This window comes from Carassius carassius, chromosome 12, assembly GCF_963082965.1.
Source record: "Carassius carassius chromosome 12, fCarCar2.1, whole genome shotgun sequence".
Taxonomy (NCBI): domain Eukaryota; kingdom Metazoa; phylum Chordata; class Actinopteri; order Cypriniformes; family Cyprinidae; genus Carassius; species Carassius carassius.
This window is the reverse complement of record NC_081766.1, coordinates 16,808,983-16,821,119: the sequence shown is the minus strand read 5'-3', so window position 1 is coordinate 16,821,119 and position 12,137 is coordinate 16,808,983. Positions and strand designations below refer to the sequence as shown.

Below are 12,137 nucleotides of genomic sequence, written 5' to 3'. Positions count from 1 at the left end.
TGCCTTGCTCAAGGAGGCCTCAGTCGTGGTATTGCCAGCCGAGACTAGACTTGTGCCAGTATTCGGTAATGGGATATATCACGGTAATGAATATGCATGGTATTGTTATCTGGGCACTTCTAAATACCGTGAATAATTATATATTACACATTATTCAGAATTTGGAATGCATTTTAAGAATACTATTCCCATCAACTGGTCAAAATGCACAACACCGCTGTATGCTGCTTGAAAGAGCGTGTGCGCTCTGATGTAAACAAGCAAGCATGAGAAGCACATGAGGAACACGTGAGAGACGCGCTGAATGAAAGCACATTCACTCTCTGACAGCAGATGGCGCTAAACTGCAGAAAAAAGCAGCCTTTACTCTGGAAACCCCATAAACAAAGCAGCTGCGCTACTTTCTAAAACATATTTAAACAATTTTAAATAGCCATTCAGATCTGTGCATTTGCTATGATGTTCATCACAGTGCCAAATACTTAAGTATTAAGGCTATTTTAATCTGGACTACAACATGCCATAGATATTGTTTGAAAGTGTTTTGATTTTTTTATTGTTAATTCACACTTTACATTTCATTTTTTTAACATTAGTTAACATTATGTAACATAAACTGCCAATGAAAAATCATCTTAACATTCATTCATCTTAGGTATTCCAATATTTAATAACACGTTGTTCAAATCTAAAGTTGCAACTGTGTTATTTAATGAGCTAACATGAACTAAGACTTGTATTTTGTTTGAACAAAGATTAATAACGTCTGTAGCAAATGTAGCTATTGCTCATTGTGAATGTTGAGTTGCTGAGATACTATTATATATATCGAATCAGTTTTTGTTTTTGTATTTTCCTTTTTCATTTTATTTTTTATTTTTTGTAATTTTGCTGTGTGTTTGTTCATTTTTATTACTTTATATCTATGTAGTTTCTTGGGGATAAACTGACTTTTTTATATTTCATTTTATTGCATTTAACATTTATTCAAGTAACTTTATTTATTTTTTTATTTTATTTTTTTTAAGTTTGTTTTAATTTTAGTTAAATATAATTACCTTGATAACAAGAGCTTCTCATTTTTGCTTTTAACCCACAGAAAACATGGGTTAACATCATTTGAAAATGTTGCGATTACTGAAATTATTTTCTGTGGTCGACATACCGCCATAGATGCAATGAGCTTTAATTGTATTGACCACGGAACATAAACAATTTCCTGATGGTGTCCAGTTGGACATTGTAGAATGTTTTCCTTAGTTTGACAATGTAAAGCTATATTTTTCACAGATGTTCTCTCTCTCTTTCAGTTATATAAGGGAGAAGACACAACCTTCCAGATATCTGGCCTGCAGAACAACACAGACTATCGCTTCCGTGTGTACGTGTGTCGCCGGTGTCAGGACAGCACGCAGGAGCTGTGTGGCCCACTCAGCCCATCCTCGCTCTTCACCCTGCGGCGTACGGAGCTCGTGCTGCCCGGAGAGCTCAACTCAGCCGAGACCCTGAAGCCCAGCGGCAGGTTCACAACAGACGAACGATTCGCAGCGGTCTTAGTCGGGGCTTTCGCGGCCCTGTCTTTCTTCATCGCTTTTGTGGTGGAATACTTCTTCATGAAGTGAAGATCGAAAGGAACTCCGAACCAGCAGCCAGCCAAGGAAAAAAAACATTTCGAGAAACACGAACACTTACCGTAAACATCTGACGCGATGTACTGTAGGCCGAGTATGTTATACAGGCTCTCTTCTTATCTTTCATCCTCTATCCTCTCTCGTTCTCTGATGCCTTCGAGCCTGCCTGTGCATCGCTGTGTCGCTTTTTTTTTTACAGCATGTGGATTTGCTCTGAACTCCTGGGGGAAGCAAAACCACGTCAACAAGCCTTACGAAGAGTTGCGCGACTGCCTGTTTTTGCATGCTTCGTTTTTTGTATCCCTTTAAGTGTACGTATATGTGGGAGAAAAATGTAAAGTTTTTTTTCTTCCACATTCATGGCCTTACTTTGTTGATCCAAGTGTGCTTCACAGCATTTGTTTCACAGCCATAGCTTTATTATTATGCATTACCCACGATCACAGTTCACCCAGTGTCGATTTTTATACATAATCACGTAATGTTCACAGTTTGTACGTCACAGCACGCATCACCACGATCCTTCTCAGAAACACGAAATATTGTTACCATAGTAAGGCTGTTGTAAAGCCCCCTGCGTTTAAGCTGCCAAAGCAAATTGCAATCCAAGTGTGGTTTAAGTGATGCTGCTATTGTGTTTATTTTTCCTACAAACGGAATCAGTTATCTAATATATAGAAATATAAATATAAATCTATAAGATTCTATAGAGCTATTGTAATATAAGTAACAATGAGTTTGAAGTAGATCTCTCTTTTGGAGTGTGTCAGTTCACAATCTATGGTGCTCTACCTGTGGTCAGTAGTGGTGGCGGACGAGGGTGAGGGAGGTTAGACATGCCACACGTTTGGGAACGACGCCCTTTGCCACCACACACCCTCTTTCTCTGGCCATCTAGTCCTAAGGTGCAGTGACACAGGGCTACTTCCTCGCCTTCCTGCCCCACGAATGACTTTGGCTAGGCTAACGTCGCCCTCTCAGGCTGACTTGGGGCTCTGTGTTTTGTCTGTAGATGCAGGGACCAGCTGATGGCTGGAGTCACAATAGCCAGTGCGTAGCCGTAAAACCGAAATAGCCTGTTTCGTCACTCTGTGAATGGCGTTGGTCTTCGGGACTTCGCCCGTCTCGTTCTGTCTTTGGCCCTTACGTGTCAACATGTTGAATGTTTCATCATCTTTGAATCCATGAAAGCCAGTTGGACATTTCTAAGGTGCTCTATCAAGGTTATTGTCAAAAGCAGCAGTGGACTCCTCCACCCGCTGCGCCATGCCAAAACAGCCTGATGTGCTTGCAGTGCATCTTTAGCCAAGTAAAAGGTACAAACCAGCAGTTCCCATCGATCCAAAGAGTTCCTCCCACCTTACACTTGCAGAACAGTTAAGAGGTGTCTAAAAATGAGAACTACATGGGGAAGGATTTATTCCTCTTTACTGACATCCTGTATTGTACCTCAGGGACATGGACTTTCAGACGTGAAGAAGTAGATACTATGTTTCTGAGAGGGTGCTGCGAAAACACTAAACGTTGCCGAATGATTCTGATATTGCAGTCATCAGTAGCGTCATTCCGTTGTATCTGCCTCTGCAGTTTTTAATGCGTTGTTTTCTCACCTAAGCTGTGCCTTGCTCCAGTTGTTCGTAAGCAAATCGTTTACTAGCTCAGAATACCTTTGCCAAAGTTAATGGGAAATTAAGGTATCACTCTTTAGAGTTATTTATACTATCTATTGCATACAGTACTTTAAATGGCAACTAAAGTGCAATCTTCATTTATTTATTTTTCAAGAAATTAAGAGATGTAGTTATTTACTATTCTCTCTCTCTCTCTCTCTCTTTCTCAAGCATGTTTTTTTCCCAGTTAATTTTTTTTATGTATTGTAGATTAACGATTAAGGCCAGCATTCCTTTTTTATTCATAATTCTGGTTATGTTTATGTCTTTCATTATTTGGGAACATGTAGCATGTACCATGCTGAAACATTTCTATATAACCAAACGCCTGCTCATCTCCTATCAGAACTCCAGCTAGTTGACTTTTCATAGAGAACTGTAGTAAACGTTTAATCTGTTTTATTGTGTGTGTGTGTGTAATGGGACTTACAGTACATAGCTACATTTGGCATTGCTAAAAAGACTGTTAATCTTACTGTTTGCCAAAGCGGAGGCTTGTCCAATTTTATGTCACTTTTTATTGTTATTTAAAGGGTTACTTGAGAAATCCTTTGTGACACTAGAACATCATTTCTTGAAAAGGAAAAACATACGTTTAAGTTAAACTTCATCTGTGACTACACTTTTTTTAGTAGTGAAAATTGTGCCATTTATTTGAGTAATCTTTCTGAGGTGAAATCTTACATGCCGTTTCAGACCGAAAGGAAAGCAAAACAAACTGTTTTGAGGCAAGTAACATTATATATAGAGATATATAGATACATATTATGACAACAACTAACAGAAATGAAGCACTTTTTAAAGCGAAATATTAATCTTTATTAGATTTATCTTGATAAAACTGTATTTCCTTGTCATTGTTGCTATTGCTTTCGAATCGAGAGTATCATGCAGTCAGAAATGTCTATAGAACTGGCCCACACATGTTTGGTGAAAAGTCTGGAAGTCCTTTGGCGTCCTTTTAAAGTAAGTGTATTATTATTAAAAAGAAATTTGCCCATTGTATAAATAAAGTGTTTGATCTTAACTGGGAATCTAAAATTTTTGTTTGTTTTCTTTAAGTATTTTTTTTTTTGTCTTCATACTGGTCCTTGTAAAATTAAAAAAAAAAAAAAAAATTGTGGCCCAAGTACAGTTTTGTATTTTTATATTGCATTTTATTTTGTTTTATTTCCATTCTTTTTTGTACTCCGTTTCAAATATGAAAATGAATTTGAACATGATGTTTGGAGATCGATCAGCTCTCAGTCATCCCAGAGAAATGTATAGAACCGTAAGTGTATTCAACCATTTTCCAAAAAAAGTATTTTTACCTCACTGTTATTAAAAGAAAAAAAAAAGAAAAGACAAAGAAAAATATATGAAACATTCCAGGCTTGTCATGATCTACACTTTTTAAAGTCATAATTTTTTCTCGTATTGTAAATGTTAGACAATTTCATACGCATATATATAAAAGAAACTGCCATATCAATGTTAATGTATAGATTTTTTGCAAATACTACCCTATGTATGTAAGACTTAACTGTATCTTTAGCGTGTATGTAATATATTTATACCCAATAAATGTTTTAATTTTTTCTGACAGACTGTATTTTGTACTGGAGATATAAATCTTTCATATATATATATATATATATATATATATATATATATATATATATATATATATATATATATATATATAGAGCTTATGATTGAAGTCACTCAGTCACTTGGTTCTTGTCTTTTTTAGCATGATATGAATGTTAAAGCCCCTTGCAGTGAGTACAAATACTGATAATCTAGTACAATATTTGACATTATTAACTTCATATCATGTCCTTATTCTCAAAAGCCCACCAAGTAGGAATTACTGAAATGCTGTCCTGCTGAGGTGTCTGATGTAGAAAGATGTTGTTCATCGAAACACTAGTCCAATTTCATCCACCAGCAAAAGTGCTTCATATGAACCAGTTGAAGCAGATACTCATTCATACAGAAAGGTTAACATGCAAGTGTAAAGTGAAATTATAAATAGCTTTATAATGAATAATAAATCATACATACGGAATATCTTAAACACTTAATCAGACTGCCTCAATTGCAGAGTACTTATTTTTATGGCATGACCAGTAATGCTACATTTGTGTTACCAAAGCAGTTGCAGTTTACAAATAGACTGTTTTGTATGTGCAACTGGTGTCAGTATGTGACTTTCTTACCAAGTGAAGATTGTTTGTGGAAACTGACTGCGATCACTACTTCAAATCTGACTTTTATTAGCCTGTACTTTTAATGCAAAAGTCTTTTAATAGAAGTCGGTTGTTCGTCCAACTGTGGTGCACATTTATTTGAAACTGACCTGTAATTGACACTTTGAAGAGCGTTTACACTCCCACTCTCCATCAGGGCTGTGGTATTTTCTTCTTTATATATTTTATGGTGAGGGAAGGCAGGAGTGGCAAATGTGAACAGACAATCTCATTTTGCAGCATCACCTTCTGCCTCATAAGGAGATCCGACTGATTTATGAAACTGCTCTCCTCTTTTATTCTCTTTCTCTTCGGTCTGAAGGCCCTGTCCTTCATTTGACATCAATAAAACGCCAACAGTCAGACTTTGCACATGGACACAGGATTGGATTTGTAACAAGATTTCATGAAACCCAAAATCCACTGAACCTGATGAAGAATGGGGGCATCTCAAATGAGCATTGCATTGCTTTTCACTTATAATTTATTTAAAGCCCATTATAGTTTGTAAATGACCACATAGTCCTAGATTTAATTATTATTCCAGCTGTCTCTCCATCTGTTTGTGATATTTTAGACTTAAAGGACAGCCATTAAAACATAATAGAGAAAAACTCAAATGTAGTCTTTTAAAACTTTTCACACATTTAATTCACTGTTACTTGACATTTCTTTGTTATTGTGAAATGTACTAGCAATTTTTTGTAGTGTACCATCAAACCAACATTCACAAAAGAAAACCTCCAACACAACAGATATCCAATGGAACACGGGTATATTTACATATTTTACAATATACAGATATGAAAGTTTCTATACTGTACATCATTTAGAGCACAAGACACATGCAGTTTCTACAACATATACTCGGAATGTAAGAGGACCTGTTAACATACAAATATACTGTTACAGACATTTATTGCAGTGGTTTTAAATTAAACTTTTGTATAACTGGCTAATTTGGTACCTATAGTTTAGCACATGAAACACTGAGAACAAAAAAGCCAGCTTTTATGATGTTTGAGTACTTAAACGGACGAATGCATTTTGACTTAAGTTTCTATGTTTTTAATTAAATTTCTTCAAAGTTTTTGAATTCTCTGTATTGCTTCAGTTCTGTAGTAGAGGTTTATTAACACAAGACATAAAAAAAGAGAAAACACTTGCTAAGGGAGCATGACATGCATTCAGGCACAATGCAAATGAATGGCATCACCTCTGCAGTCCCTGTCATCAGGTTCAAAAGGTTGCTGTATCTACAGTGATCATTTTGTCTTCCAGATTTCATTTAGGTTTAAGACAGCTGAAGTTATCTTTTTATCCTCTCCCTTTTTATCTCTCTATTTTTTATAAAACATCAAGGCATCTAATGAAATGTTGAGCTTGGATGGACGAATGGCTGTTAAAGAATTGAATTTTTCCAAACTACTCCCTGATCTGTCAGAAAATGTATGAGATATGGATGAGGATCTTAAGTCTAATTAGAGAACTAGATCATCTTTCAAACATGGTGGCAGCAGTAGCTGAGTTCTGAAATGGCTGTTCATGGTGATGACAGTCTTTCACAGTTACAGGCTGGCAGTGGATTCTGTCCAGCACGGGGAACTCTCTCCTTTGACCGCTGATGTGCTTATTCGTGGGGTATGATGCAGTACGAAAAGTTTGCAAGCTGCCATCCTGTATTTCTTGGACATGATGTTGTACAGAATAGGGTTGATTGCTGCACTCAGGTAAAAGAGTACAAAGGAGATGAGATTACAGTACTGACTGATGACAGACATGACAGGAGAGCCCATCTCTGTGGATTTGGAGATCAGGTAACGTCCAACATGAAAGGGAAGCCAGCAGAGCACGAAGGCAAACACCACCACAGCTGTTAGAGAGAGGGAATAAAAGTAACCGAATGGTGAAATAGTAGTTTCCTCACCTTGTTGCAGCAAGAATAAACATTATTAGTCATGCACAAATGCTACATTAAGAAACATCAAAAGAGCCTCTTTAACATGCGTGTGAACTATAACTGAAAGCTCACATAAGCGTTTTTCTTAACATACAATTATGTACATTTAAATAGAATTTTATTTTAAAGAATGTTTAAATAATAAAAAATATGTATTTTTGTAGATTTTAGTGGACATAATATTTTATAAAAGTTTCGTTAACTGTTTCTCTCTTACTAAAATGATGAACATTTTCATAAATAATAATAAAAAACATAACATCTTTCAGAACACAGAAGTATATTTGTGTCTCCAATATGTGTCTCTATTTTTTATCTCTCTTTGTTCTTAAAGTACAATTATAATTATTGACTCCTGCTCCCTTAATTTTGTACAATAAAGAACTACTTTACGAAAATTGGATGTATCAGCATTCTATTCTCCCTCACTTATCTTTTTAGCTTCGCTACACACACTTTTTTTTTGTGCCAAGCGCATCCCCTGCGTAACAGGTGCGCTTGTGCGTAAAGTGCAGTGCGCAAATGATAAACAATTTAATCGCGGCTACGTGCTGTTGCTGTGAAACCGGGCACTTACCCAGCATTTTCACTGTCTGTCTATTGTTTTTTTCCCGACTCGAAGCGTTTTGCCCAGTCTCCCTCTTTCTCTTCCAGAGCTTTCGCCCGATGAGACTATACAGAACAGTTAAGCAGAACACAGGCAAAAAGAAAAAGATGCTGGAGACCCAAACCATAATTGTTAAGAGCCCAGACTTAATGGCATATTCCGTCGCTTTGCATTCGTTAGTATCCCACGAGTTTGTCCCGTTTTCGTGCTCAACCCCGACTAGCACAAATACAGGTCCTGCACTAAAGAAGGATACTATCCAGAGGACCAAAATGACCCCGCGCACGCGACCCCTGGTCACGACTACCTTTGCCCTAAGAGGAAAACAAATAGCAAAGTATCTCTCCACACTGAGAGCAGTGATGCTCAGAATGGTCGAGTAAGTGCAACACTCGCTCACAAACTGAAAGAGTTTACAAAGTATGTTGCCGAGATTCCAAGGTCGGTACCTCCAGATTCTGTACAAGTCCAGGGGCATGCAGAGAAAAATGAATAAATCCGAAAAGGCCATGCTGGACAGGTACAAGTTGGTGGTGGTTCGCATGTCCTTGTATTTGGTCACAACCAAAATGGTCATGAGATTCCCCGTTACACCAACAAAGAAGAAGAGCACGCAGGTGACGGTGACCCCGGTTAGCACTGGGACGGGGAAGATGTTGACCGGGTGCTCGAATCCCCAGTATGTCGCGTTCTCATCCCAACTGCAGTTGAAGGAACAGTTAGACCGGTTCGTCCAGGTAGGCATGCTGAGAGATCATGGAGCGTCTAGATTCTCCTACGAGAGAGCTCGGGGAGGACAGTCTCCCCACCGACTCCCCATCGTGCTGCGCGAAGGGCTGCACAAACATTTATCATTTAACTTATACAGCCTGTACCGCAGGATGCGAATTGTGGTAGTTTTGGAGGGACTGACCTTCCTAATACGACTTGAAGACCCCCAAAAGTCGCCAAAATTATAATGTATCTTCAAAGTAGACCTATGTTCTTATATATATAGTTTTCTAACAACTATTCTGAAACCACAAAAATGCACATTAGCGCTCGAAATATAAGTTCGCTAACAGTCGCGTCCGCCTGTGAAAGTAACCATGCAACATTACTCCGCTCTCTCCATTCAGCATTGCGCGGAAACAATTGCGACAAAACTGCCGTTATTTACTCTAGGGTTACATAGATCAAATATACTCACACAAATGTAATTGTTTTAAAAGTCTTTATGACATTTGACGGCTAACTTTCAGAGGAGCAATTTTAGTAGCGCGCAAGCGTTATGCGCATTGACAGAGAATTGCCGACAGAAACTCCTTTAAAATGTCGACTCCTCTGAAGGTCGTTCAGTATTTCGCACCATGTTGTACTCTACAGATTTGTAGTTGTCAGTTGAATGTCCTCATGACACATCCTTACCATCCGTTCCACATCTAATTGTAAAAATGGTTCCAGCTGATAGGAAAACTCAGAGGATTTAAAGATGGCAATCCAGCTTTTACTGCCCAGTTATCTGTCCACATTTGACAGAAAATCGTTAGTCTTGAAGTTATTTAAGACATCTTTGGTCTAGGAAGAAAGATAAGTGTACAAGGTGAGAGGATGAGAGACGCGCGTAATGCGCGATGCCTGTCAGCTGCGAATGCTGACTCTTTCATTAATGATGCTGTTGATTCATCATTGAAACGTGGATAGAGCGTGTCGTAAGAGCTGGGAAAGCGTAATTTAAAAGACATAAGTAGAGAATGTAATGAAGATGAATACTTGTTGAACACTGCCATCATGGGGTGACAGGATAGAATGCAGTCTAACACAAGGGGTTATCATAAAAATGAGAAAGACGTGAAGTGCGCTTTAAATTGGAGAAGGGGGGGGGGGCGTGAATTCTACGTCAGAAGTATGTCACTTTTCTCACAGCTGATTGATGCAATATCTGTTTGGTTTCCGTGAATCTGTGTAGCGTGTGTAACGTTTCCGTCTGGCCAGTTCATGTTATTAAGCTCTTTTATATATTTAATGAAAAGTTATCATTTGCAAAGGGACCTTTGAACAAGATTTGTATGACTTCATATCTTTAATTTCTTTATATGTATTTGTAGGACTTCATATCTTTAAAATCTTTAATCCTTTCCCCCTTCTGCTGGTAAATAAAGACATGTAAATTTTGACAAATTCAAAGCAGAAATGCATCTAATCCAAATGAGATTTTGATGTTGACTGAATATTGTGGGGAAGGTAATTAAGGCAGAGATCATTAACCAGATTTATGACTGGAAAGGACTGAGCTGCTGCTATTGAGCTGATTTTAAGCCTTCAGTAAACTGCCAGCATCAGTTTGTACAAGAACTAACTTGCAGCAACTGAACTATTTGCTGGATAACAGGTAATTTCTTTCTTTCTTTCTTTCTTTCTTTCGTTCTTTCTTTCTTTCTTTCTTTCTTTCTTTCTTAGTGTCCGAGTAACTCAACATTTACCCTCTCTTTTTTTCTAATGAAAGATGCAAGCAAGGTATTCATTGTTACAGTTTGTGTATTTGTGTATGTAATGTGTAAATGGGTGTGTAACGTGATTTAAGCCAGTGTTGTTGTTACTTTAAGGTGGGGTGTTTCAGTGACCTCTGGTCAAAGTCTCCATTATATTTGTTTTCTTCCCCCAATGTCAGTACATATCAACAGCTGTGTCATTTGCAGTAATATTGCACCCAGTTATCAAGATATCACAATCAGCATACAAATCTTTATAGCACAGGGTAATGAAAGGCTTGATAGGAAGTGTAGTTAGCATAGCATGGAATGAAGTTTCAAAAGGACAAAGAAATTGTATTTTAGTAGTATTTATAATACTGTCCACTAGAGGGCAAAAGCACTGTATGTAATACTGTTCTGACCCTTCAAGATTCAGTAAAAATATGTAGTTGCAGGTAATATCATGTCATATATTACGATATTAAAACTACTGTTTGAAGTTTATAAAATATTTAACCCTTGTGCGTTGTTGGGGACGTTTTCGTCCACTAGGGGATAAAGTTGAGTGTTATTTTGGCCACAACATTCTCTGTGTTTGAGGTAATGGAATGATTTTTGGTGACAAATCTTATTTTGACCCATATTTTGGGAAATGCTTAGAAATTTCTCAAAAACTCAATGGTACACTGTGGACAAATTCACTACCCTTTCGGGATGTTCGTGGATGAAAACATCCACTAAATTAAACTGCTGTAAAAATGTATCAGATAAATATTTTTTTCATTTTTTTTTGCATAAATCTATTAATCAACCTCAGTCCTGATCAAAACTATCATATTTTTAATTTTTTTTCCAAGATTTTAACTTTTTAATTACCAAGTTCATAAATGATGTCACTGATTTGGGAAAAGAACACACAAAATTACATATTTTCAATATAAAAAGTGATTGTGGACTGGATTTTTTTTAACCTTTTATCACAGTCTTGGGCATGTCAAAGATTAGTAACAAGATTGGCTTTGATGCATTGTTAGTTTTTGTGCAGCATTAGATTTACATTTTTTCTCCCTAATTTGTTGTTGGTGGCTGTTTTTGCCCCATTGACTTCCATTATAACGACATTTTTTGATTGCAAAGCCATGACACCATATAATCACGCATTTTTGATTGTTTGTGGTTTTCACTTTTGGGAAGAGGTAAAAAACTGTATTTTTACAGTTGATCACTAGGTGGGACCATTAACCCTTTAAATAGGCCTGTGCAAAAAAAAAGGCTTGGTTTCTGGCTTGTGTATGGAGTTATATGGAGTATAACAGCAAATTATAGTGTTTGTGTGTGTGTGAGATTCTTGATTGTTGGTGGTTTTCCCTGTTGGGAAGAGGTAACATTTGTTATTTTTTTTTTACAGTTGATCACTAGGTGGGACCATTAACCCTTTATAGATAGGCCTGTGCAAAAAAAGGCTTAGTTTCTGGCTTGTATGGAGTTATATGGAGTATAATAGCAAATTATAGTGTGTGTGTGTGTGTGTGTGTGTGTGTGTGTGTGTGTGTGTGTGATAGAGAGAGAGAGAAAGAGAGGG

At 37.2% G+C, this 12,137-nt stretch overlaps 2 protein-coding genes across 3 annotated transcripts in view; one reads left to right on the top strand and one right to left on the bottom strand.

Moving 5' to 3' along the window:
- The window catches only part of LOC132154945 (fibronectin type III domain-containing protein 3B-like), a 132,790-nt gene extending 127,909 nt beyond the window's left edge, over positions 1-4,881 (top strand). For both annotated transcript variants that reach the window (XM_059563685.1, XM_059563684.1), the window contains exon 26: positions 1,311-4,881. In XM_059563685.1, the coding sequence (XP_059419668.1) occupies positions 1,311-1,622 (312 nt within the window). In that variant the 3' untranslated portion in view covers positions 1,623-4,881. The remainder of the gene's footprint in view (positions 1-1,310) is intronic.
- Positions 4,882-6,415: 1,534 nt separating this feature from the next.
- Positions 6,416-8,962, bottom strand: LOC132154962 (growth hormone secretagogue receptor type 1-like). The gene is made up of 2 exons (XM_059563714.1): positions 8,073-8,962; positions 6,416-7,408 (listed from the first exon to the last, which is right to left on the bottom strand). The coding sequence occupies exons 1-2, from the start codon at positions 8,845-8,847 to the stop codon at positions 7,104-7,106; spliced, it is 1,080 nt and encodes a 359-aa protein (XP_059419697.1). The 5' UTR covers positions 8,848-8,962; the 3' UTR covers positions 6,416-7,103.
- Positions 8,963-12,137: the final 3,175 nt, after the last annotated feature.